Here is a 27,319-nt window from a genome sequence, read left to right on the forward strand (position 1 = left end):
GCTAGTTCCTGATGACCACATACTCAATGTCAAATTAATTTCTTTATGATATGTTGAAGTTTTTGAGTGACGAGAAGAGAAGGCTTACTTATGAGAAGGCTTAATTTGAGTTTCACATGAAAATGGTGATATAGGATAATTTAATATTCAAGCAACCTAGTTTAAGCAAAGGTTTAAACTCAGCTGGGCAATATGCAAAAAAATAAATATATCCTTTCTAAATAAAAAACTAAATCAAAATGCTATCAATATTCATTTCCTGAAAAGTAAGAGCACAGACTTATTGCCATTTAAGACAAAAATAAATAAATAAATAAATAAAACCCTCTAATTTCTTTCTCCAAAGTCTGAACTCTAAATCAGTGACACAGGATTGGCTGTTGGTCAAAATTCCCAAGCTGACAATTAGAAAACGATGAATATTGATCTTATTTCAAATTTGATTAATTGCACAGTCTTAGTTTTATCTCCTTACTAATCTATATCCTGCTGTACTTGTTTTAGTAGACTATAACGTGATACAAAATAAGAGATGAAACTAAAAGTGAAGTTTGGATCTGGCCTGTTCCTCTTTTAAGTGGGCATTAGGGCTCAATTTGAGGAAGTAGAGCCATGAGATCCACCCACAGGAGTGAGGCCACTGTGTCCCGAGTTTCAATTCATATGTACAAATCACTTCTCTTCACAAATAACTGTATTATGTTGGGTATGAGAAAGTGGATTTGATGATGCCACTCCAAAATGTTTTGTTGCATCACATTAAGTTACATAGTATAATAATTGATTTTCATTCCATAACAAATTGAATAAAAGTGGTCATCTTTTAAAAATGTGAATGAGGAATTTCCTGTTTACAACTTTGCCCATCTGTCTGGTCTGTACGTGCACGGCATACGCTTTTAACATACAGTATGTTCTGGGCTTGTCTTGAAGCTTTGTCTCCATCTGCTGGACAAAGATGTCGAAGTGACCAGTATCCAGAGAGTTCACAGCCGTAGAGGGGGAGACAACCAAACTAGCACAGCGAGGCCCATGTTTATCCCCTGCCTCTTTACTGTTGTCTATTTAATTTATTCTTGATTGATTGCGGAACTATGAAGGCTTGCACAGTGCATCTGTGTTTTACTTTTGCGCGTATTGCTCAGTTTCCTCCGCACCACCTCATTCACTGACAGCTTGAGCCAACCCAGCCAGCCATCCAGCCCGTGAGCCAGGACCGGAGCGCCTACCGTCCCGTGGAAACAGCGCGGTGTATGGAACATGGCTGCGATGAGGACTTTAACCGTGGCGGGGTTGTGTTTGGCTTTCTGCGCCTTGGGGCTTATAGCAGTGGCGCTCAGCACTGACAATTGGTACGAGACGGACGCCAGGAGACACCGGGAACGGTGCAAGACTTACTCCAATAAAAGAAATGATCCCGGCTTCATATACATCTCCAACCTGCCTCTACGGATGCTGCCAAAGGAGAAACACGTAGAGAGGAAAGGCTCCAGTGTGAGCGGCGAGATGCTGCTGCGGGCTAAGCGGCACCTCTCGCCCCTAGCCTCGGCCATGGAGTCGCTCTGCAGTCGGCAATATAACTCCACTATCACCGGACTGTGGAGGAAGTGTCACAGAGAGGGATTTGACTTAGAAACCGAGGATTTAATCTTTAAAGGTTTGTGCTTTGTTGTACTGTTTACGCATCTTGTGTATGTGTTTTGTATTGGCAGCCTTATTGTGTCATGAATGCGCTATCCAAGGTGATGCGCACAGCCCTTTCAGGCCTACGCAGTGCTTGAACACGGAGTACAGTAACAATCCAGTGCTGAATTTGACAGAAGGAGCACGCTGTAGTAACACAGATAGAGAGGATAAGCTGCTGCACTTGTCCCTTTGTGGTGTGGGTGGACGGGTGGGTGATGGAGCATAAAGAGGGTGCTTTTGGGGAGGCAGAGAGGTGAGGGTGTGGGGGTGGCAGCAGAGCGCTTTCTGGTATCCTGTCTCAGCGCCTATTTGACTTATGTTGTTTACACGCGCAGGATTGGTCCCACGCTGCACGCCAATAAAATACTACTACTCATCTTCCGCGCTGCCCAGGAATCTGCCTGTCAATTTGACTAAGACCATACGCCAAGATGAGTGGCACGCGCTCCGTGAGTGCTTTCATTCTCTTCTCCATTTACTGAAGCTGTTATTTAACATGTGCACAGATCGTCTCACTCTGCCTCTGTCTGTCTTTTTCCCAGATCTCCAGAGGATGACAGCCAGTTTCATAGGCATGGCCATATCTATCATCCTGTTTGGTTGGATCATAGGCGTGCTGGGCTGCTGTAAGGAGCATGATCTGATGCAGTATGTGGCCGGACTGCTCTTCCTCATGGGAGGTAAGAGGACGCACTTTACATAAAGACTGCACTGCTCAGTCTCACCACCAAGGGGCAGCGTATGCGCAGACACTGTCCAGCTCTGCTCTGCACCACAAAATGAAAATAGGTTGTTTATTATTGTGGTTAAATTTAATGTAATGTTACTGTTATAAAGTTTTAAGTGCTGCTTAACATGAACTTAACTCAACCACAAATTACAAATCTAGACTCTGTGAAATAATAGGCCATACATCTATCATAGATAGAGTTTATTTTTCAGCATCACAATCTTGGTTGTGTACACACATCTCACCAGTCCCCACCTGGTTTTGTTTGTATATTGTTCATCAAATTGTTGCTTAAAGGTGCACTAGTTCTGCTGGGTGAGTCTACCCAGCCTGTCTTCATGGAGGGGTTATGCCCATAATAATCCACAGCATGGCATTTTATCTTATTTGATCTTAAAACATGCATGCTACTGTGAGCATAGTCACCTCCTGACAGACCTGACCTGTAACTTGCTCTGGCGCTGCCCTCTACTTGGCACTATAGGACCCAACTCCTGTAAAGGTGATGTTGTACAAAGGCAGGTTTGAAGTTTTGTGTCTAAATAGTTATATTGTTTTGTGACAGGGACATGCTGCATCATCTCACTCTGCACATGTGTGGCTGGAATCAACTTTGAACTGTCACGCTATCCACGCTACATGTTTGGGATCCCGGAAGATATCAGTCACGGTTATGGCTGGTCTATGTTCTGTGCCTGGGGTGGGCTCGGCCTGACGCTCCTGGCTGGTTTCCTGTGTACTCTGGCCCCCTCCCTGTACCCCCCACAGACCCCAGTGGCACACAAGCCTCGGCAGGAGAATGGCTGCGTGTGACAGCACTCAGTGTTCATGCAGACATCAGTGTGGAGCCCTGCTGTGGACTTTTATACAGGGACTCCCCTTTGAGAAACGCGTCTCACCTGGACTCAAGGAGAGACTTTACCTGAAGAGAAACACAGTTCTTCTGGTGCTTCTTTTGCTCCACTTTTCTGAATGAACTGTTCCATGTTATTGCCTGCTCTTCAAGAGGAGAATAGTTATACAAAACTTTCTGCTGAATCTGCCAGTTTGAAAAAAGAATCCTTGTAACTGGCAGGAAACTGATAGCACAACTTTGAAATCTGTATTGAATATTATGATGTGGTCTGTCACATTTCAAAAGGGCAACTGTGTATCACGATGTACTCATAAAAAAATATTTACATGTATTTTCAACTGTATGTATGCAGATGCATTTGTGTTTATTCAATGAAAACATGACATTAAGACCGAACTGTGTTTGAGAAAATGTTTTGTTGTTCTCAAGGTCTTAACAATGGAAATATTTTTAAAGAATAAAAGAAGCCTTGCAAAACTGCTTTCTCCTTCCACAGACAACACCAGATGATTGTTTTAGTCTCTGAGAGAGCTTCATGACTTAATGTTTGCCTGTCTAAAAAGTTGGGCAAGTCACTGCTTCTAGACCTTTTACAATCAACCACAAGCCAGTGACTCAAGTTTTTTACATTGTGTGACAAAACCAAACAAGGCAAATTAAACAGACTACAGCTGGCTAGACTGTAAACACTGCCTTTCAGTAATAAATCTACATGGTAAAGCACCAAAGAAGTGATGTGCTGTGTTCACAAATTGACCTCATCTCACAGTTTATTCAACTCAGCAATAGGGGCTCATACATTTGTATTTGTGACTTTAGAAAGATGCTGTTAAGATAAGGCACACTTCTCCATGCTATCACAATGATATCTTATTGTGATCTATGCTGTTATTTGTATGCATGTATGTGTATGTCAGGGTCAAAGTTTAGAGCATTTGTGAGTGTTTGAGTAGGTCATGTCACGCTGGCGTGCTGACTTAAAACACCTGCTGTGTGCATACATGAAAAGTGTTGGGCGTATAGTCATGTTAAGGCAGGTCTAATTACTCCATATGGTCTGAGTTAAACATGCATTTTTATGAGGCCACTCCATGTTTTGCATTAATTCTGTGACATGGTATGGCCTTAAGCCAAATGTTTTCCATGAAAATATAAGCCTGAATTATGATCTCTCAGACCCAAATTCACAGTATCTGAAACATTGTTTAATGATGCACTGCGTAACCTTTCTAGTTCCACAGTATAACAATAAATATATCTATCTTCATAGAGTTACAGGTGTGGAGGGGCAACCCTGCCCCCCACACTAAGAATGCATGTATTTTCCATTTTACACATTTATTCCAAGGCAAAGCAATAACATATCCATGGAGACAAGCTATAGATGCTAAATAGTGCACCACTAACAACACTAAAATGAGAGCAACAAAAGTAGCAGCTTCTTTAATATTTCCAGTGGACTCAGCAGTGTAAGCATGGCAGCTGCTCCAGAGACATTGGATTTTGGGGTTTGTTTTTTGGCACAGAGGCGGATCAGTGCGCTCCCAGATCAACACTGCTCTACATTCCTGACCTTTTTTTGTTTGTCCTTTAAATATGAGTGAGAGAGGAGCAGACATTCTTTTGACAGTCCGCCCCAGGCAAAAGCATGAGAAACACTACCCAAACACTGAACTTTTTTTTAAAGTTTCACTGAATCATTTGAGCTATGAAGGAAAAGGTGGAAGGCAGATATAGGTGGATGTTGTAAAAAAAAGGTTTATGGTATCAAGTCTTTTAATCAATGTGGGGCGTCTACAGAAGTGAAGGATGTGAGCACAAAATGTACTTTAGAAAATGACTTAAGTTAAAACTGAAACTGAAACAATCACAATAGTGCAAAAGTAGTATTGTTATACCATTACCATATGGTAAACTGAAATAGAGCTATGTCAGGAAGATGCAAACATGTAAGTGAAAATGTGAATATAAAAAGAAAAGTGTTCAGTGTAAAAATGCTCAAAAGTATTATTTTAAACCACTTTGTGTTGGAGCCACAAATATTTTGTTGTAAAAAAGCATTGCAGGCTATAAAATAATTTTACTTTGACCATGTCACAAACAGCAAAAAGGACATTTGAAGTTAAAACATACCCAGTCAAACTATTTACTAACTATTTACTTTGGAGATTTAATTAAAATCCACTGGTTTCTTTTTGCATTTAATAGCATATTTTCCAAACTTCTTTTACCATATTTCTTTGAGGGAGCGCCGGAGTGTGGTATTAAACTTGGGGGTCCCTTTGGGGAGAGTGGACTGTGAGGAAAACCAGACAGAGGAAATCACACCCAGTTTCACTCATCTGGCTCCTTCACATGTAAGCACATTATCTCTGTCTGAAGTGGGCACAGCCCTGAGCTCAAAATGCAGACAAGAGAATTTTAAACAGTAGTTATGTGGAAAGAAACACCACTAAATGGCTTTAAAATATTAAATACAGTGTGTAAATGAAAACAGCCTGACAGTAGACGGTGATGTGGAGGCCCCACTGCGCTGCTTTTCAGAAATTCAAAACAAGCTGGCGCCATAAACCTCCGGTGTCTCAGAGAAGATTTTGTTGACACACAAATGGAGATGATAAACCATCAGAGGGATGAGCAGCCAAATCACTGTCAACCCAGACATTTGAGATCATGTAAATATGACAGAATGACATGAAGACATAAAAGATGTCTGCATGGAGACTTTACATCTATATTTGCATGTCTCTCTTTATGGAGATTAAAAATGATATATATATCATAAAAATCCACATGAACCTAATTCAAATAAACAAGGAGTGAGAAGACTGGCTGGCTCCTGACACCAGTTGCACACAGCCACTCAAATGGTCACACCAGCAGCTGCAGGCCCCAGTGACTCCATAAAACAACAAAAACAAAAGGAGGGTGGTAACATGAAACCAACCAACTCCTTGAAATGTTTATGGTGTTGTGGTTGGCCATGAAGAAAAAGAATAATGAATTAATAGTTTGTATCAGCGGTGCAATGTTTTCCTTCATTAACTTAGTTTAATTTCTATATTATATTATATATATATCCAGTCCTGTGGATCCAAGTGTCACTTTGGCAAATTAAAGACAAGTTAATCTGAGTCTTCTGTCAGTTCTTAGGAGCCCGTGTTCAGATACTCGGTTTTGAGGCGGCTCAGTCTCGTGCCATGGCTGCGCACGATGAGGGACAGCAGCTCGTGCTTGTCCTTAAGTGCCTGAGAGATATCCGTGGTCTCTCGCAAAGTGTCCTTGATGTCCCCAACTTGTTTGAGCACGTGTGCGCTGAGCTGCTGCTCCTCGCGCAACTCCGTGTCTTGACTCTGTTTGAACTTCACTTCCAACTCCAGCAGAGACTTGTCCACGCCGCCAAACGCTTCGCTGATTTGGGAGATCTCCTTCCGGAGGAAATTGCCGTAACTGTCCTCACCGTCCAGGTCGTGCGTAACCGTGCGCCCGATGCTCTCCAAGAGGCGCGCAGAGTCCTCAGCCTGGAGTTTAGTGATGATGAAGTCGTCGCGCACCACTGTGTCCTCGTGACGCGCGGCGGCGCACGGGGACACGTCTGAAAACTTAAAAAGCATCTGGCATTGCTCCGGGTCCTCGGTTTCGTCGTAGTCTCCGTCAGGGACAAAGAAGTGGTGGAAGGTCCCGTTAGTAATCTCGGGCTGCAGGGGCCCCATGTAAAGCGCCCTGCCCAAAGGGCCGCACGCGAGCAGCATTAGCAACAGGGGCACGGGTTCCATCGCGCGCTCCACTGAGTCTGCCTCTTGCGCCCCGCTCCTGATCTGGAATGGTTAGGTCCGGACTCTTGTTACACTGTCCCAGTCCTCGCAGACTCTCACTGCCCACGGAGCCAACAGGGGCCCCTTGTGGCCCCTCCGAAATCACAGGGAACCACAGGGAGCGTGCGAGCAGCATCTAAACATATTATTTGAATACAGTGTTTCTGGTTTAATTTGTCAAAATGTTTCTCTTGGAGACAAAAAGAAATTGACATGATGCCACTGGTCTTAGTTTTTTGGCACAGATTGTAATTTATTGTTTAAAATGTAAACTGTTATTCATCCCTTCGACCAGAACTGTAAAACTGCACTGTAAAACATCAGCTCTGTTACATTTAACATTGGTTTAGCTGACACAAGAGCATAGCCTATATACACATTTTCCTGTTTATCCAATTGAAGGTGGAAAAAAAAATAAATCCGTTTTTCAGTCTCAGATTGTGGCACCGATTGTGCATTTCCATGTCACTTTGATAGCTCCTGTCAGTGGATTACATTACGCACCAGGGGAGGGTCCCCATAGGCAGCTCTAAAACTACCTCACTGAAAATGCAGATAATGTATCATTGCTGGGTGGTCCCACATCAGTTTGTCAGCAGTACACCAGAAAATCTGTGGTTAGTTTTTTTTTGCAAAGGTTACTAAATTGAGGACGTGCATTTTAAGAGATAGATTATATTGCGTACATTTAACTTTTTGTCTGTCTTATGGATATAATGTTGTTATTTCCTCAAAAACATTCCTGGACTAGTGTCTTGTTTCATTCACACATGTTTGAGTAATCCTGCATTTTTAGTCTGTTTACATCTCTAAAGCTCAAAATCTTCTGTTCAACTTTGTGATATGATGTAGTGGCAGTTTTCAATTTAACAGCTGGCTTTTACTTTTAACTTGGTAGATATTGACAAATCTATGGCTGAAATTATCCAAATGATTCTAGTGAAGATGGAGGGAGTTTAAAAACACAGTAGAGCACTTTCTGTATTACCACATGGCATCACAAGGTGGAACACAGTGTTTTCCATCTGAGAGAAGAACTATTCTATACAATATTTAGGGTTTGTGTGTTGAACATGTGTGAATAAAACAAAACACAACTTTGGGTATGTTTATGATGAGCAAAGAATGGTATAACATACATCAGAAAAAGTATAATACGGGCTGTTTAACATCTATTGACTCAGCAATAAATACATAGATATTGTTATGATTTTCCCAATGAACATATATGTAAATAAAAGTTGCAAGGTCTCTGCTGTGGGACATTCCTGGGGTCTATATAAGAGCTAATTATGAGCCAGGACTGAGGTCTAATATCCTGCAGCCTGATGAGATAATGAGGTGCAGGTGGGACACACACAAAACAGCCAAAAATAATCTGCATATTTTCATCTCTATTAATGTATGCTGGGAGATTAGATTACATTCAAATTATGTTTAAATGCTATAACAACTTTTAAGATACTGAACTGGAAAAGTGAGTTATTCATAAATTAGTTGTCTTCTGACATTTGTTATTTTTGTTCTACATAATAAAAACATCAATTTATTGGGATATGTATTGAGAGATTGTATTATGAGGGTCTAGGCAAAACAATACCAAGCCCTATTTCAGACTGACATGACATGTGCTGTATGTTTTAAAACTGCAGTAATAATACCCAACAAAACTCAATCCAGATTCATATTATATCTTATTATAGTTTTAAATTGCTATTTTATGGCTTCTTTTTTCCCCAACTTTTATATCCAAATTCCAACAGAAAGATTAATATACAAAGACTATTAAATTCACAGACAGACATATAGTAGTCTTGCATGTGACTGCTATGAGTGTCTTATTTCCCAAATCCCTAGAAAAAGCCAGCAGGCTGCGAGAAATCCTCAACAGGTCACATGGAGGTCTCTGGCTTAAAATAAACCTATATCCGCAATGGAAGCCCACACAGGCTTTAGGTCCAGTCATTTCTTATGTAGCTTTTTCACTCTGAGACGTTCTGTTTAAAAAGCGCTGCTGAATTGAACACGGTGCTGACAGAAGTGCACAAGGCTTCCCGGCATGCAGGCTGTATCTCCATCCCTACCCATACCTGAATAAATGGTCACCTTCACATAAACATTACTAGGTTAAATGAAGCTTCCTGCCAGAGCATCTGGACTGTTCAGGACTTTTGCATGTACTTACGTGTATCTTGTTCTAATACTGTTGGCCCTGGATTTTCTCAGAGGTCGAGGCCTAGAGGCAGCGGAGGAGGATGACTCACAATGAACCAGAATAACCTAACAAGCAATTAAGCACTGTGCAACACTCATGTACCCTATTAGGTATTATATCAGCAGAAGCAGCACAGAAGCAACCGTGTATAAAATTAACATTATTTATGATTGTAAAGTAGTCCATCCATCCATTTTCTTCCGCTTATCCGGGGCCGGGTCGCGGGGGCAGCAGTCTAAGCAGGGACTCCCAAACTTCCCTCACCCCGGACACGTCCTCCAGCTCCTCCGGTGGGACCCCAAGGCGTTCCCAGGCCAGCCGAGAGACATAGTCCCTCCAGCGTGTCCTGGGTCTTCCCCGGGGCCTCCTCCCGGTGGGACATGCCCAGAACACCTCCCTAGGGAGGCGTCCAGGAGGCATCCTGAGCAGATGCCCAAGCCACCTCAACTGGTTCCTCTCAACGTGTAGGAGCAGCGGCTCTACTCTGAGCTCCTCCCGTGTGACTGAGCTCCTCACCTTATCCCTAAGGGTGCACCCAGCCACTCTGCGGAGGAAACCCATTTCGGCCGCTTGTATCCGCGACCTTGTCCTTTCAGTCATTACCCAGAGCTCATGACCATAGGTGAGGGTAGGAACGTAGATTGACCGGCTCAGCTCCTTCTTCACCACAATGGACCGATACAGCGACCGCATCACTGCAGACGCTGTAAAGTAGTAATAATTGAAATAGTCGCATAGTTAAAGCTGGACTATGCAACTTCTAGTTAAGATCAGCCACCATGTTGTTTCTGTGGAAATGCTATAGCTTTGCTTGGATTTCTTCATAGTATGGCTTTAAACATATCCATCTTGCAGTTGTTTTCTTCATAAAGATTGTTAAATGTCATACTGTTGAACATTCTAAATGAAGCATGAACATTTCTGGATGGAGACATGGCAGACTCTCTCATAGTGAACCTTTAAATAAAACAAAAGAAAAGAACAAAAACAACAAAAACAACAAAAAAACAAAAGAAAACAAAACAAAAACCTTGCAAAATATTTATTCAGCTTGGAGGACAAACTGGTTGAATTGTATAATGTACCTTTCTTTTCCTTTTTTGGCAAAAGGTAATCTACTTATGACTTAATATTATTTATAATCAATTAATATTTGTATAATATTTTTAGGTCACGAAATCTGTTTTCAGTTGGGATACTGAGAGATAGGCCTTAAGCCACAGAGTCAGCAAACTACAAATGATAAATGTCAAAACCTTGGGGTTCATTGAATAGCCTATACATTTTATCCACACACAAGAAGATCCCCCGTTCAAATCCAGGGTTCACTGCGAGATAAGGGAAGAGCGTGGTCTTGATCTGTGCTCTCTAGTGCCTCTAGCTTAGTATTCGACACTTCTACAGCAATTATCCCATGTTGTAATCACTTTGCACTTTGCTCACAGAGCTTATAGAGTTCAAACTTAGACCTTCAGTGGTTTGTAGCTTCATATCTTGATGTCATTTTACTCTGAAATTCTTTAAAAAGGACCTTTAGGGCACCATTGCAGCATTCATTATAGGTGTATAAATAGGTTTGGTATTAATCAACAAGCTCACAGTAAGAGCTATAAAGCAAAGGCCACAGGGGAAATGGATGAGATGTGCACCCACCGTGGCGTTACAATCAGTGGCTCAGATACATCTCATTAAGTCCCACTGAGTGATGATAGCCATCAACAGCAGGCTGGAGCTCTGCTGGACTTTTCACCCTTTAAACCATTGAGAATAGTTGTTGGGATGATTTTAATGTGTTAAAACAGTGGTTTCCTAAGCTTTGTCTCACGCCTTCACTTACTCATATTTACTTAAATATTTATGTCCAAAACCATCTTGCAAAAACATTTTCAAGAATGGAAAATATATACTCAAATATTATTCAACTCCATCTTCTTCTTCAATCTGAAATCATTTCAAATACCCCCACAAGTGCTTGTATATGTCCATACCCTTGGCTGGGAAACACTGCTATATACTGTAGAGGGCAGGAAGTTATAAAATCTCAAAATGATCATATTGTTTTATAGCTGGTGATATAATATGTAGTTAAAAGTAAAAGTTATAACCTCATAGTAGAAGTAGCACTATCAATATATGAGGCGAGTAGAAGTTTAATCATGTTTTACAAGATGGACAAGTTCTGGAAGCACTGCAGCTGTTTTTTATTCATAACATTTTCCCACTTGGCCCGGGTAACCTGCCCACAGAGACATGGCTGCCATTCTGCTCCAACAGCAACACACTTACACGGGGAAGGTGGGTCAAGTGTTTTGCCCAGGGGTATTATTCATTGGCTCTATAACCAAATATTTACTGTGATCCCTGCAGAAATAGAAAAAGGAGCACTAGCTGTAAGAATTTAGTGTGTGTTGGTATTTGTTTGCTTTGCACTTGATGGCTTTATTAGCTTTTGTTCTCTCTGTTCTCTCCTCACAGTGGCCCTTCATGGCCCGAGCAGATGTGTTGATGTAGCGTTATGTGTCTGTTTCTGTTTCACTTAAGAGCTTTTCCACTCTTAACCACCCCATGACTTTATTATTTGTTCGAAAATCTTTCCCGTAGTGTTTGCGTGCACTGTGGATATTAAACCATTTGAGTATTTTGTTTATGAAATAGTCTCTAAACTGATTACAGCCATTAAATAAAAGTTTGGGAAATGTATGAAAAAATAAAAAAAATTTAAACCAGGCACAATACAATACAAACTTTACATTATGTGCAGAGATGAGATGAAGCACTAGTAAGATTGCTTAAAATGTTTTGTGTACCCTAGGCTACTGTACAGGGTGTCCATAAAGTCTCTTTGCAATTTAAAAAAATAAATAAATACAAAGGCAATTGATAAGATATTGTAATGTAGCAAGGCCTAAACTTAAAGCTAACAGGTAAACATTACAAAATGCAAAGGATTTGAAAATGTTTATTAATTGAAATGGTTGTGTAGTTAAAGTGGCCAGCAACAAAAGACATAAGCATAAGTGCAACAACTAATTGATTGCATCAGTCAGACTTGTTCTATTGTAATCAATGGTTTTCAAAGTTTTTTACCTCATTTAATACACCTCTGTGTGGGCACCATTAGTCGCATGAAGTACATAAAGACGGTACTGGATTTCTTGCCATGTTCGCTGTAGCATAGCCTTATCAATGGTTGCAATCACATCTGTTATTTTTTGCTTTAGTTCAGTAATGTCCTGTGTCTTTGTATGATACACGATATCTTTAACATAGCCCCACAGAAAAAATCCAGAGGTATGATATCTGGCGAACGTGGTCACAGAATTGGTCCATCACTTCTAATCAAATGATCTTGAAAAGTTTGATTGAGGAACTCACAAAAAATGCAATGTGATTTAAATGTTTTATAACCACTGAGTACAACAGCATAAATCGAAATAATATATCTTATCAATTTCCTTTGTAATAAAATTTTAAAATTGTTAAGAGACTTTATGGACACCCAGTGCAGGCTATCTAGCAGCAAAGTATGGTAACTAGACTTATAAGAATCAGATGATTCTGCTGTTGAGCTGTCATTTTAATAATCTTGCAACTCCAAACATCTTAATAGTCAGGTTCTGAATGCGCATGTAACTGCAGCCATGGATACAGCCCATAATTAAATGCCTTCTATGTAGCCTTTGCCTGATGTGGACTGGCCTCCCCTTCTCTGCCCCTCAGCCCGGTGGGATTTATGGTTTATGCTCTTTGCTGCCGCACTGATTACCTCCCTAACCTTTGCTGTAAATCTGACACATCCATGACCCCGACCCTGCTAGTAGTGACCCACAACTTATGCCTGCCATCAGCAAGGGAGGTTAACTGGTTAGAAGCCAATGATATATGATGGGCACTGGCAAAAATGAAAATAGTAGTCATTGCCTATGCATCTTTGTTTCCCCATATCTTAATACTTTGACATTTTCCTACTCTCTCTGTCCTGACGCTGGTGAAAAAATGATGCTCTGTTAAGTCTGGTAATTCCTTTGGTCAGATGAGTGAAAGGAAATATCCTGGTGAGGAATCCAACAGTTAAATACAGGAAACAATTTTGACATCTGTCATCAGGTGAAATTTGTGCATGTGTGCAGCAAGTGTCTCAGTGTCTTGGAGAAACAATGTTAGTGCCAGAGGAGAAAGTAGTTGCTTGAGCTGCACAGATTTGTGGGGAAAAAAGTGATGAAAGTGTCCTTGGGGAAGACACTTGTGGCATAAGGATTGGCGCTGACCACTAATCTGTTACAAAAATGTGCATTATTTTGGAATATTTCAGTATTGCAAGCCCAATAGTATTAGTATCATTGCTTCAGCCATGAGCATTTTCCCCAAATAAAAATAAATAGAAAGAACATAATTGGTTTGAAAGATACAATCCATGATTTATTACAGAAAAGTGATATCCAAACTATTTTATATTACATTACTTAAATACATTTCAGCTTGTTTTTCTATGTAAACATGAACAAAGAAAACATGTTATAGATACACCTCATGTCACTAGTATCTCTCTATTGTCCAGTTAAAACTATGTGCTTCCACATGAAACAGAGCACACAACAAAATCCAGTCCCCTCCAGACCGCAGTGTTTTCAATGTGCAAGGTCATGCCATTATTACTCCTTATACAAGCGCCTTATTGTGCTATGGCCAACAGTGGGATGGGCCTCAACACCTCTCCACTGCAGCATTTATTGTCGAGAAGTCCTCATTGAGAAGCGATAACATGAAGTAATCCATCTGCAAACCATTAGAGGCTGGTACTACACACATCCAAGGTCATTTCAAACAGTATACACCATTCCAGTTGGTCTATCACTTTGTCTGCGAGTGGAAATTTAAGTTAACTTCACAAATTTTAGTCCAGTTTGTTTACCATCACTGACTAGAGTCTCTAGCTATTTAGAAAACCATTGTACAGTATAAAAGTCATTGAGAAACATACAACTTAAATTATCAAAAAAGGGAGGTGATATGTTAAGACGCTGTGGACAACGTTAGAGACGTTAGCTCAGCTCAAAGCAGGTTTTACATCATGCATATTCTAGAGTACAAATGTACCAGTACATTAATATTAGCATCAGTACAAATGAAAAGTAGCACTCAAGGACAACATGCATAGATTCTCAATGTTCACATAGCAGGAAAAGATTTAAAAACGAGTGTACTAGAGAAATAAATCATTTTAATCTAATCTCTCTAAAATGAAATAAATGGCTTTGAATAATGTGTTTGCTTTTTCTTTCTCCCCTTATTGGTTGCAATTCTTTTTAACTGATTGATATAATCTAAGCAAAACAAATCATGCTTTTAGCTTTATATGTGCATCATATTCATGCAAGAGCACTGCAGTGCAAAAATATATATCTAAAAAGCAGTTACTTCTGATTGCATCTTAGAAAATGTGAGGATAAAAAGCTGAACATTTGCAAACATTCAGAGGACACCTGAGAAATATGGACATTACATTGTTGGAAAAGGAGTCTGAAAGAAGTCTGAAATAAATAGTATAAAAATATTACATATAAATTAAATGACAGCTATCAAATAAAATAAATAACAAAAGGAACAGATTTAAAGTTATATGATGATAGGAGAAAATGTGATGATGTAAGATATGAATGTGCATAAAAGTAGCAGTAGTATCCACAAAACATGTGCTTTCCTTTAAACCACAAACCTCAGCATTACCAGTCATGCAATGCAATAACTCCCATACTCCCATTCTGAGAAAAATAAACAACAAATTCTCAAATGATAACAATTGCTTCATGCTGCTTGTTTTCCTGAGTCCTCATTGGCCAAACCACTTAACTCTGCCATGATTCCATAACTAAATACAAAAAGGCAATGCTAATAGTGATAGTGTTGAAAACTGTCCACTGCTGATGTGAATAAAAAAATTGGCTGAAGGATGTTCTTTGCAGCCCAAACATTCAAGCCACAGGTATGTCTCAGGGCTCCAAGTCTAACCCAGGGGTAAATGAGAAACAGCCCAAACGGAAGAGTGGCTCCTGCTTGCAAACATATACATTGTTCATGATGGGAGTCACGTTACAGCTAAGTCGTTAGCCGAGACCGCAGAAGGTGACACAGGTCCAAACCAAATCCTTACAGGTGAGTTCAGTGAGTCTATCGTTGGGAAGGGGGGAAAGTAGGAGAGAAAGAGGAGACTTCTTGCACTTGAAAAGCATGTGCAGCACACACAGGCACACGTGATGTCGGTGACACATTGGTGATGTGCACAACTGTTGTAGGCACGATCAAATTGCACTAGTTTTACATTTCCTCAACACAGTCAAGCTCAACGGTAGCACAGACACTTTAACACACATCAGATACAAACATCAGGCATCAGGACATGGACTGTCGGAAAGTACAAAACAATATTGCCATGCACTTTAAGATGTCACTGAGAACTCTGAATGATCATCGCTTTTGTTTTAGTCATTTTTTTAAGTTGACAAAATTGTTGCAAATATGAATCAGCATGCTTCTAGGGCAATACACAGTCACTGATATTGTCTCTTGTATTTGGTAGCAACATCACTAAAACCACTTTTTGCGACAAGAAACATTAACTGCCACAATAGCTCTACCATAGGACCTGTTGAACACTGACAAAATCTCATGAAAGCTGCACCAAATTTAAGTCAAAGCAAAGGGAGCTACCACACGGTGCTGGAGGGGGCCCCCTTTATCTGCATAGTAAACATTACAATTGCGCATCAAGTTTGTTCCCAGTGAAACAATGACTCAGCAAAGTTAGGGTCATAGGAGGAAACTGAGGATGAGTGCCAATACTAAACATGGAGCAGATGGCAGGGAGGAGGTGGAGCGAGGTTAGCGCTGGTTAGCAGTGACTGTGTCTTTGGTGTATACTCAAAGCTAAGAACAGTGAGGACAGGAGGACTGAGAGCTGTGCAGCATGTGGTAGTGGACACAAGGGGTAAAGCTAAGGCCACTCATGGTGATAGCGCCGCCCGTTTTTCTTCCTCTCCTTCTGCAGGTGCTCCAGCTCGGCTTCGTACATCATCTCCTGCATCAGGTACTTCTCGCGCCTCATGCGGTCGCACAGGTCCTTGGGCATGTCCGGGATGAGATATGCGATGAAAGACTTGATCCCAAACACCAAGTGCTGAGGGAGCAGTAAATAAATTATGTATATGTTAGCTTCAAGGCTGCTCATACATATCAATAGCAAGATACTGTGGATGGTAACGTGGGTTGACTGCAATGAGACATTCACAGGCTTAATCCTGTGGTTATGCTGAGTGCAACCATCCAATATATCTTGAAACTTTTTGTGAGTCCACTCATTAAGCTTACTCAAAACCCACAGAGGATTTATAGAGCCATTAAACACAATAAAATGAAACAGAAGAACTTATTTATGCCAAGGAAGTAATAAATAAATTATATAATGTTGACTATTGAAAAAACAATAGTTGCCAGTAATTGTTGAAATAACAGCGGCAGTAAGTAATTTCCCCTTTACTCAATTACTGCATTCAAAGAGCTTGAGTGCAAATTTGTAGCGCTTCCACCATCACTGGTTACCACACATGTAAATAGTTGCAAACATCTCACCTCAAAGACTATAATGAAGGCCAGTCGGGCAGCCAGGACATGCCAAAACTGCAGAGTGAACTCATATGGGGCAGGACTCCAGGGGGACGCTCTGTAGTCCCTGTACCGGCAGTATCTGAACTGACTGCTGTTGGTTTGCCTCATGTCGAATACAGACAAGCTGCTGTTCATGTACCCTCGCAAACACCTACAAGACAAACCGTATTAAAACAAAGGCCTGAACTGTGCTAAATGTGTGTCAAAGTTTCACACTGCTTACTCATTCTCGTAGTGACTCCCCTTATCCGCACATGGGCCATATTTGAAGGCGTAGACGAAGCGTGGTATGTAGTCAGAGGTGATGGCAATGACAAAGGCATTGGTGATGACAGCCAAGACTCCAATTCCCTCCAGTATGCCATGCCATATACCTGAAGTACATATCAACGTTGTAAGAAAACAAAGTGGTTCAAATGAAAGACCTTTTCACCTAGATGTCTGTCTAAACTAATCTTATCACTTTTAAGACAGCATTCAATATATAATTTGTTTTATTTCCCTTTATTTAACCAGAACAATCCCACTGTCATCTCAGGGGAGTTATGGCCCCACTGGGGAATCTACATTGTACATGGGAAAGAACCTAGAGTAAACCTGCAAAGTCCACACAAAAAGAACTGTCGGCACTAACTGATATATTTGACAATTATAATTTTTCAATGATTCTCAATAAAGTTTAATTCACAATGTAACAATGTAATGAAATGATGATGGCATTATAATTTAATTTGTAAAATAATGCTGAAAATATTAATCCTGTAAAAAGCAAAGTCACAGCAACTAAAGTCTTTTTTTGTGATTAGTGAGTGTATCTATTAAGTGAAAACAATAAAAGCTTTTCTTTTTAATGCTGGGTAAATGGCGCTACATTGTCCTCATTATGCTGAGGCTTTTTCTTAATGTTTGTATCCTCAATTACAATCCCCTGCTTTTGAAACCATATTGTACGGCAATGTGTTTGTCATAGCAGGCAGAGGGAGGAGCGGCATATGGCCATGGAATATGGGACCATATGAATCTCCATAGGATGGAAAATGCTTGTATGCCTGTTACTGTTGGAAAAATCTACTGTGGTGTAAAAATAGATATTGTTTTGTATTGTGTCAGACACTAAGGGTGCTTGGCAGACTGAACCAACCTATGTCTGTTGCTCTGGCTGGCATGGGGCGCCTCCACTGGGTAACAAATTTGTAGGCATCAAGTCGGATCTCAATGATATTGTTAAGGAGAGCGAGAAGAGGAGCCAGTGGGAAAGCAGCGACAAAGATGGTGGTGAAGCCAAACTGGAGAACTGTGAACAAAATCACAAATGCATTAGTTCAAGAGAAAACAATAACAGACAACATTTGCATTATTTCAATACAGTGTTCATGTCATGCCATAAATTGGCTAAACATGGATTTTCCATATTTCTGAATCTAGAGCAGCCAATGGTCGATAAGCTTTACCCATATTTTGAGGTCGATATATAGAGCTGATGTTGGTAATTTCCCCCAAATTATATGATATGTAATAACTGTAAACTAACTAAAAGCATGACTGGACACTGCTCTATATAATAAAAGTATTTTTAAAAATGTAACTTATTTTTTTAGCCCTGTCTCATGGCAAACATATAACATCAATCACAATTTGTGCAGTGCTATGTTCTTATGGCCTGAAGTTAATAAAATATCATTCTATGCCAGAGTCAGGACATGAACCTATAGAAAAAATATCACACGTGGTAAAATTATGGACCCGATATCCTGCCAGGCTAATTACCTGTGAATGTTCAATAGATTTTTCTTTTAAATACAGATCGGGGCTAGAGTGGCATTAAAACAAATAAAGTACAATAACCTACCCATTTCCAGGTATTCGTCCACCAGTCCATGTGCGTTCATGGGCTGAAGATTCCAGTCTTTATCCCACTGTGGAAGTTGGGCCTTGTTATCTACGCTTTGCCCTGCACCGCCTCCTTTCTTCATCTTCCTCCGAGACCACCAGTTCTGCAGTAATCTGAAAGTACAGTGAAAGTAGCCAGTAACTGACAGCGCTGAGCAATTATTTCTGACAATCCAGCGAACTTGGCAAAAACCCTTTGCTAAGCCCCCACAAAGAGATTTGATGTGTCTTTCATATGATAATGGGCTAAAAAGACAAAAGGTATAAGAAAATTACATAAGCTTGAACAAAACACCACATGAATATTGTAACACTTATCGTTTACAATAGCCTCCTAAATGTGCTGAATATAAAGAAACATGTCATATTAAAATTACTTACGGATAACCAAGCTCCATAAAGTTGTTCCAGATTTGCTTGAAAAACATTATGACTCCCATTTGCAGGCATAAATCAATCAAACAGCCACTGGGATGACACTAGAATCAACAAATAGGAATAATTTACTGTAAAATCCAGATTTCATGCTTCACAATACTAATTTGTAGGTAACTCCAGTCATGTGCGACATCCTATTCTGGTTTTGATCATTATAATGGTGATTCCTGGTTAATTATATGGAAGAGTAATGGGCCTTACTGGTGATTGTCAGTAATATATTTTGACTTGAAATAGCTGTCTCTATCAAGAGAATAGGATGTCAAAACCAGTCAGTGCTAGATTATCAGATCGTATTGTGATGGCTAATTGCACTCACCTCCTCCAGCCGCCATCGATTAAAGAGTTTATTGTATTTTCCAGGCCTGCCAGCAAATCTGAAACAATTGAGAGAACTGATTCAATCAGAGAAAACTAATGAACTCTGAGTGAGAAAAGATTACATTAACTGTGGTGATTATGTCCATCATATTTATAGCACAAATGCCGAAGCAAAATGTCCTCAAAAATAGCCATAAAATCTGAGAAGGGCATTTTGGTAAACTGTATTTTTTCCAACTAAAAAATTAATTATTTTATATATATATATATATATATATATATATATATATATATATATATATATATATATATATATATATATATATATATATATATATATAATGTAAAAAATAATGTATGTATGTAATGTAAAAATAATAATTACAAAATGTTGTTTCTGAAACTACAATACTCTTCAGTGCAGTTCTCTGTCTCACTTATAGCAGGAAGCACAAGGAGTTTTGGCAGAAGTCAAGTCTTGTTATATAAGACATCACAATTGTCTTGTTAAACCGAGTGTAAACAGATATATATAATTCATAGCTTATGGGAGATAGCAGCTTACCTTCCCAGAAAGAAGGCGATGTAAAAAGTGGAACTGTTTAAATTCACAAACTGAAACAAAAACATCTTGAGAGCAAAGCTGTTTTCCCATTCAGATTCAGTCCGTGGGTGCTCTGAGGGAGACAAGCAGAAGAATCAAACATGAGCGACCATCTGGAAGCAGGACACGATGAAGATGTAAATGTATGCAGCATGTTGATTACACTCACCTAAATTAGTCAGTAGATATGACACCTTTTCATAAACCTGGAGATAGATGGCAACAGTCACAAGAGAAACGAGACAGTCCTTGGTGAAAACTATTCTTAAGAATCATATAATCACATCAATTGTTTCTGGATTGATTTAATTGTCCTTCGTTGATTAGTTCAAGCATATCATCTATTTTATTCCCGTATAAAACCAACTGGTCAGGTTGTCTGAAAAGCCTTTCTCTTGAATGGCTGATCCCATCCCTCATTTGCCCAGAACTAATCCAAGGTAGACACTTTTAAAGATGGCTTGTAGCTAGCAGCCGAAACATGTCAAGGTACATACACATCACTAAAAGTTGTTTGACCAAAAGAACACAAGAGATAAACAAGAAAAATTTTCAAAGGTGACATCTGGAAAATGTTTTTCTGAAAACAAGACATTTCAGCTCCCATCCAGAAGGCATTTTCAAACATTGAAAATCAAAATGTCATGATTTCAAAAACAGTGTCCAGATGACTACTTTTGACTACTTTTAAAATCTTTTCTACCTTGCTCTGGAGTGGTTTATGATAATTAGAACATGTTAAATTTTCCTTTTAATGTAATTTGACACAAGAAGTAATTTTCAATTTTTAATTCAGTTCAGAAAACATAGTCATAAATCAAAGTCACATTAAACATTTTGTGCCAGACAGCAACATTGGCACAGACACGCACCACATTGAGAGACATGATGATCATAAAGTTGATGCAGACGCCGGTGCCGGAGGTTGCAAACTGCCAGTTCTTCTTCACAAAATGCCAGCCGAAGGAAGCAAATGTCTTCATAGCAATGAGCCGAAAAACCACCACGGCAAACACAGCAGCTAAAACTAGGGAGATCTGTAGATAAATGAGAAAGAGAATCATGTATGCTTTATTTGCTCATGGGTCTGTTTTTTAGACTTTATACAAATATAGAAACAAGGCCAGACACTAAAATGTACCAGATGTTTAAAAGACAAATTAACATTGCACTAAATCTACAAAGTCAATAAACTTTGTTGGAGCTAGACAGTCAAAATGATAAATAACATTCCTTGCATGGACGTTGTTATAACTATGAGCTTCCTCCCTAAATACATACATTGTAGGGTGAATTTATGTTTATTTAATAGAGCAGAGTCTTGTAGGTAATGCCGAGACATAATATTTCAATGCTAAAACACTAGGTACTGACTGGCAAAATTCTGGCTCTTATGACAACATCTTTATTACAGTACACTGCAACCGTAATTCGGTTCTTAAGTCATTACTATTGACTAAATGTAAGCATAATTCTTAATTTGTATAACACAATTAAAAGTTAAAACTAAGCATGACATAAAATAGCACAATTTATCCAGTAGGGGGAGTTGTTATGCTACCACTGCTGCATCTTGCTCTTGCTGAAAAGGCGGCATACAATATGTGATCCACATCTCTCAGCACATAAATCACAAAAGGGCAGATTACAAAGATCAGTGCATTTACCATGAAGAATATCCCGGACACCGACAGCATTAGCCGACTGACTTTATCTGGGAGAGGCTGGAAAGGCTCAGGTTTTCCAGATATGGGGTTCACTCTCTCCACTCGGGAATATTTAGCTTCAAACTGAGGCCGCAGCTCCTCCTGATTGCACAACATACACATTCACAGCACCTGTCTGAATGAACTATTGCTGAACCAGGACTGTATTCACCACAGTCACCTGCAGAGCTAATCATATAGCAACTGATCTATTAGTAGATATTGCTGACGCACCTCTTCTTCCTCCCAATCAATGAGATCCCAGTCATAAGTCAACTCTGCTCTCCTCCTCTTCCAGAACTCCAGGAATACGGTGGCTGCAAAGGGAATAACAGTATTAATCAATCTTTCCATTGACCACTATTGATGTTAACACGTAACACACAATAGCAAATCAGGCGCAGATTGTAGGGGTGTCATTGGGGTACAGGTTGACATGATGCTTAGGGAGTAAAGTGGCAAACATGTTGCTATTAAAGAATCTGAGACTATAAGACTCTTTGTGAAAAACTGTATGGGGAACGTGGCACCAAGCAAATAGGTTTTACTAGTACAATGTTCCCCGCAAAGTCTCTCTCAGCCAAGATCCATTTTATGCTCTGCGACTTCAAAAGTACAGCTTATTGTTGGCAGACTTCACACTGGAGGTACAGCTTCTCTTTGTTGCACTTCTCCACTGCAATAAGGATTGTATTTGTGTCTTTCCGTGTGTTACAGTTCAGAGTGGATACATGACACTGGAACAACAGTATTGTAGAATGGTAGGGTCTATTTCATGTTACATATAAGGTTATATGTGGTTTTCACTATCATGCACATATTACATAGGGGAAACATTGTCCTATGCATGCAAACAAGCACACTGCAGCATGGCAAGTCAATTGGAAAGAGAGGTACATTGTTGATGATGACTATACATAAAGATTACCGGTAGTTGTCAGGCGCCGTTATGCAAATAGTAAAACCACATACAACTGATACTTAAGCTGAGCTCTGAGCATATTGTAACACTGGTATTTAATTAAGTCTGGGCCTTACATTAAATCTGTGGTCTATTATATGTTTAGTGCTTGTTCATAAAATACAAACAGGAAACAACTAAAGGTGCACTTTGTAACATTATCGGTGGAGAGTCTGCTGCCTTATTGTCTCCATGGAGATGTTATTGCCATGCCTAACATTTTGTCCATAGAGACAAGGGTGACACCAGTGGGCCAAGTTACAGGTCAGATCTGTGGAGGGGCAACCCTGCTCAGCATAAGAATGCATATTTTTAGACACCTGTACTTGAAAAATGCAAGGTATATCAATTTAATGCTGTAACGTGGAATATTCTTCGCAAGACAGTAATTCCTACATCAGACAAGTAGGTGGCAGACACTTCATCAGAAAAGTTACATAGTGTACCTTTAATTATAGTGAACAATGCACATAGATCTTTCTCTCTTTCTCTAAATCATAACATTACTACCCGTTGTGAAAAAATACAATTTCACATAGCTCAACTCATTAATGCTTAAGAGTTGCAACTTTTTCATAAGCCTGTACAACCAGTCCCTTGAGATTTCCAATTTTGTTTACCTCTGTCACAAGAACTAAAATGCAATAGACCTTGAATGCACTCAACTGTCTCATATCTCTGCTCTGCTCAACAATTGCCAGAAAATCCCTCCCACTGAAGTCAAGAGCACTGTCAGAGAGGCCGCATGGACCTCTTTCAATTTGGCATAGTTTGACCTGCATTTTGCCCAGACCCTTTAAACGGCCACAGTATTCTTCTTGGTTGAAAGCAGGCTGTAATTTAGCACTACGTCGACAAATGAACACTTGCATTTTAAGTCTATGTTATAATGAAACCAGCGACTTGAACTTGCATATTGCCACACCACATGCAACAAAACACTGACAGTTTGAGTGATAAGGTCCCCTAGCAAGGAAATTATTGCACTTATTGAATTGGCGCAGAGGGGTAAAGAAGATGAAATCCAATGAGAAACATTCAGAATCAATTTGGGACTATAATATAATAGGATTTGAGACACAAGTCAATTCTCCAGTGCAGGATAAATGTGCTTTTAAGAGTGGAATGTGGTTTGAAGAGCAAGTACAGCAAGTACAGATAATATATGAGATTACAGTATAGTAGAATGTATAGTAGGACGTAGCTGCAAAGATTCAATGTTAAAGGTGCATTGGATGATGGCTACTTACCCCAAATAGCCATGAAGATAGCAAAAAACACAGTCCCTCCATTGTCAAATAAATGCGTAACCTGTAAATGATAGGCAAATACAAATGAGTATTGAAAATAACACTTAAATAATACGGCACCAATGGACCTTACAGTAATGACACCTTAATTAGCCTATATAAAGCACGAACAAAGACTTAATTTGTAAAGAATCACTTGTTTATTGATTTTATAATTCAGGCTTAAGTAACAACTCAATTATGAGGTGAGGAGTTAGGGTTGAGGTATTAATTAAGTAGTTACTAAACCTGAATCTTTTTTAATAAACGATTTGTTCATTATGAATTAAGCCTTTCTTAATGCTTTAGTGCAGTCATTATAAATTGTTACTTATATTTTTTCCCCATTATATAAATAATGCAAAAGGTGTTATATAATGTGAATAAGTGAGAATGGATATTGGTGAAATACTGTGAAAACTGCACTGACCTTTGCATACACACAGCTGTCACTCAAAGTCCATGGCTCACAGTTATCATCACACATGGGACACATGATGGTTGTATTGGCTTCACAAATCTCTTTGCTGTGGAGATAAATAATGAGTATCAACCGCATGTAAAACAAAATAGATTTAAGTATGACTTTATGTATTATTCTGACCTGACTTGGCTAGAGTCCATAGTGAAGAGGCCATAAAGGAAGACAAAAAGCCCAACAAGAGCAGCTGGGATCAACATGCCCGTGTACCAGCCGAGCCAGGCAAAGTACAGACCAATCTTCTCTCCAAAATACCTCCTGGGAGGGCAATGAACAGAGGTCAGAGTTCACGTAAACCTGTTCAGTTGCACCTGTGCCTCTGCGCTGTGGTGGCATATAGTGTACTAGCCTTGGAGGGTTAATTAATGGGGCTGTTGTGGGTAGGAAAGGGCAGTGTGAGAGGCACATTGGTGAGAAATGAACTGATGCTACGATCTTTAAACAGCCATCAAGGTGCCCTTGAGCAAGACGCTTATATAAGAAGGTAAAGAAAACACCTCAGTGGGAAATAACAAACCAGGCTCAACTCCCTGGGGTACACAGTGTGTTATGGCAGATTAACAAAGACCTAAGACAAGGCTCTGACTCAGTGTGTTGACAACATTGCTTTCCACCTGCCTGTCTGTAAAGCCAGGGATGTAACAGTGAAATTTCAATTAAAACACCATCACCTTTTCATTAAATAACATGATATTTATTCACATGTCACTTAAACACAGTGATGGACATTTTAATTACTTGGATTGCAGCACAATCTATTTTTCATTGTTAACATGCTGAATCAAACCCCCTTGTTGCTTGAATTCTCATGTGCTTTCAAATTGCCCTATTCCCAGCAATAGCCTGTCTCCATTATGAGATTAATATCATCTGTGTGTGGCTAGGGCAACATGCTGTGCGCCCAGCCAAAGCTAAAAATAATAATATGTATGCCAGGGCCGACCAACCCCTGTCTTGAATCTTGTTTTATGAATCATACAGTAAAAACAATGTGTGGTTTGAGGGGCACTGAAGTATTTTCCAGTCTGTTTCCAGTTTCACTGCTGAGCTAAGCTAATTGCTTCCTGACTCGGGCTCTTTACATAAAACACAGACACAAGGGAAGTGTCAATCTCATTTATCAGCTGACAAGAGCAAAAACACATTTCTGTAAGGGATGCTAGAAAACATCCAGGTAGAGCCAATTTTCAAAGATAAAAAAGTAATACTGTTAACATTGAAAAAATAGACCATATAGTGGAAGATGACACTAAAATTGGTCCTGAATTTCACCAGTATGTAGCCATGAAGCCCTGTGAACTTTAGATTTCATTAAAAGAATTATGCAGCAACTTTCGTGTATTCAGTTCATTTTTTCATGATTTCCTAACCAAAGCACATTTCAACTATTTAAATGAAACAGAAACAGAATAGTAACAAAATTTATGATTGAATCCACCCAAAAACTGCAAGTCACCAACCCCATAGTGCATACACTAAGAATTTATATGAAGCCTCTTATTTAAAGAGAGGCCCTTTAACCTTGACCACTAGAAAATGTTTATATATAACATTGGAACAACAAAAGAAAAACACAACTTGATTATGTATTTTGGCCACATGGAGCCTTCTTCAGGGCATACAAGATGCCAGTTGCTTTTATATTGACCGGCAACCAGTCATATGATGAAGTCACATGATACAATTAAGACCGGCAACTCTTTTCGTGTGACGTTGTTACTGCGATCCTGACCTGGCACTCAATCAATACTCAACTTTCAAATCAAATGTTTATATATATTTCAAGATTTTGTACCTGATGAGGTCCAGGGGTTGGTATTTGTACCATAGTCCCCATCGGGCCCAGCGTTCATACAGCAGGTGCCTGTGATTCTGTGCTCCATGCGTTTTAATGGGATGTCTGCTCTTGTATCCACCCTTTTATCACAAGAAAGCGAGCCATTAAAAAGTGTTTATTATGAATTATGTCCAACAATATAGATGCACTTACCTCATGGGGAGGAAATGCAGCCTCGTATGTGTTGTTGCCCAATAACCGGTTCATACCTACAATGGAATAAAACACATTTTCTGATCTTTATTGCCTTAACTGCGATAAAAGCAATATTGTAAACCGAGTTCAAGTCATAATTTTAAAAGGAGTGAACTATAAAGCTAAATAGGCAATTTGAACTCAAAGGAGAAAGTAAAAAACCCACAGACAAACATCAAATGGAAATGAAAGAAGTATAAAGGGCTGTTTACATGTTTGTAAAGTGGTATTTATTTCCAGATCACAGAATGAACAAGGTAAAAAGAGCACTGAATTGATTCCACCAGTCCTTTTTTCAGGCCATAATAGTATAACAGTGTAATGAAAGGCAGTTTTTCAAAGCACAATAGAGCATTGTTGGATTTTCCTCAGCTGTCTGTGATACGGTCTGCTAAAAGATTTTCCACTTGCCTCTTAGCAGTTCTTTGTTTGGAAGTGAAGTAGTCAGCAGTATTCAAATATTAATGCCCCATCCTTTCAGGGCTTCAAGGCAGAATTTTATAAGGTAGTCAGTGTCATGTTGGTCAGAGAAGAGAGGGAACAGGGCAAAAATAATGGATGGTAAAGCCCAAAGGGAAAAATAAAGACATCTTGTTACACAACTTAACTAAATCTATGGGGGTAATTTATTTA

The 27,319-nt window shown here is 39.6% G+C and overlaps 3 protein-coding genes across 3 annotated transcripts in view; 1 reads left to right on the plus strand and 2 right to left on the minus strand.

Annotated features, from left to right (window-relative positions):
• Positions 1-962: 962 nt before the first annotated feature.
• Positions 963-3,749, plus strand: tmem276a (transmembrane protein 276a). Its single transcript, XM_033968730.2, has 4 exons — positions 963-1,657; positions 2,022-2,135; positions 2,229-2,366; positions 2,982-3,749. The coding sequence occupies exons 1-4, from the start codon at positions 1,261-1,263 to the stop codon at positions 3,227-3,229; spliced, it is 897 nt and encodes a 298-aa protein (XP_033824621.1). The 5' UTR covers positions 963-1,260; the 3' UTR covers positions 3,230-3,749.
• Positions 3,750-6,054: 2,305 nt separating this feature from the next.
• Positions 6,055-7,106, minus strand: fibina (fin bud initiation factor a). Its single transcript, XM_033968074.2, has one exon. It carries the CDS (start codon positions 7,046-7,048, stop codon positions 6,422-6,424), a length of 627 nt encoding a protein of 208 aa, XP_033823965.1. The 5' UTR covers positions 7,049-7,106; the 3' UTR covers positions 6,055-6,421.
• Positions 7,107-13,782: 6,676 nt separating this feature from the next.
• The window catches only part of ano3 (anoctamin 3), a 34,530-nt gene continuing 20,993 nt past the window's right edge, over positions 13,783-27,319 (minus strand). The window contains exons 9-25 of the mRNA XM_033968571.2: positions 26,645-26,700; positions 26,450-26,571; positions 24,778-24,912; positions 24,604-24,700; positions 24,135-24,195; positions 22,158-22,240; positions 21,885-22,025; positions 21,090-21,254; positions 20,387-20,423; positions 20,179-20,290; positions 19,612-19,669; positions 19,236-19,333; positions 18,814-18,968; positions 18,106-18,258; positions 17,188-17,338; positions 16,929-17,115; positions 13,783-16,476 (exon numbers count right to left, since the gene is read on the minus strand). Coding sequence (XP_033824462.1) covers positions 16,294-16,476; positions 16,929-17,115; positions 17,188-17,338; positions 18,106-18,258; positions 18,814-18,968; positions 19,236-19,333; positions 19,612-19,669; positions 20,179-20,290; positions 20,387-20,423; positions 21,090-21,254; positions 21,885-22,025; positions 22,158-22,240; positions 24,135-24,195; positions 24,604-24,700; positions 24,778-24,912; positions 26,450-26,571; positions 26,645-26,700 — 1,994 coding nt within the window. The 3' untranslated portion in view covers positions 13,783-16,293. The remainder of the gene's footprint in view (positions 16,477-16,928; positions 17,116-17,187; positions 17,339-18,105; positions 18,259-18,813; positions 18,969-19,235; positions 19,334-19,611; positions 19,670-20,178; positions 20,291-20,386; positions 20,424-21,089; positions 21,255-21,884; positions 22,026-22,157; positions 22,241-24,134; positions 24,196-24,603; positions 24,701-24,777; positions 24,913-26,449; positions 26,572-26,644; positions 26,701-27,319) is intronic.

This window comes from Periophthalmus magnuspinnatus, chromosome 6 (genome assembly GCF_009829125.3).
Source record: "Periophthalmus magnuspinnatus isolate fPerMag1 chromosome 6, fPerMag1.2.pri, whole genome shotgun sequence".
Lineage (NCBI taxonomy): Eukaryota > Metazoa > Chordata > Actinopteri > Gobiiformes > Gobiidae > Periophthalmus > Periophthalmus magnuspinnatus.

What these genes read in the sequence shown, in the direction of transcription:
- tmem276a (XM_033968730.2), top strand. Translation starts at nt 1,261, where the DNA reads ATGGCTGCGATGAGGACTTTAACCGTGGCGGGGTTGTGTTTGGCTTTC. An exon ending in CGAGGATTTAATCTTTAAAG is followed by an intron (nt 1,658 to 2,021) that starts GTTTGTGCTTTG and finishes TTACACGCGCAG; the next exon opens with GATTGGTCCCACGCTGCACG. An exon ending in AGATGAGTGGCACGCGCTCC is followed by an intron (nt 2,136 to 2,228) that starts GTGAGTGCTTTC and finishes TCTTTTTCCCAG; the next exon opens with ATCTCCAGAGGATGACAGCC.
- fibina (XM_033968074.2), bottom strand. Translation starts at nt 7,048, where the DNA reads ATGGAACCCGTGCCCCTGTTGCTAATGCTGCTCGCGTGCGGCCCTTTG.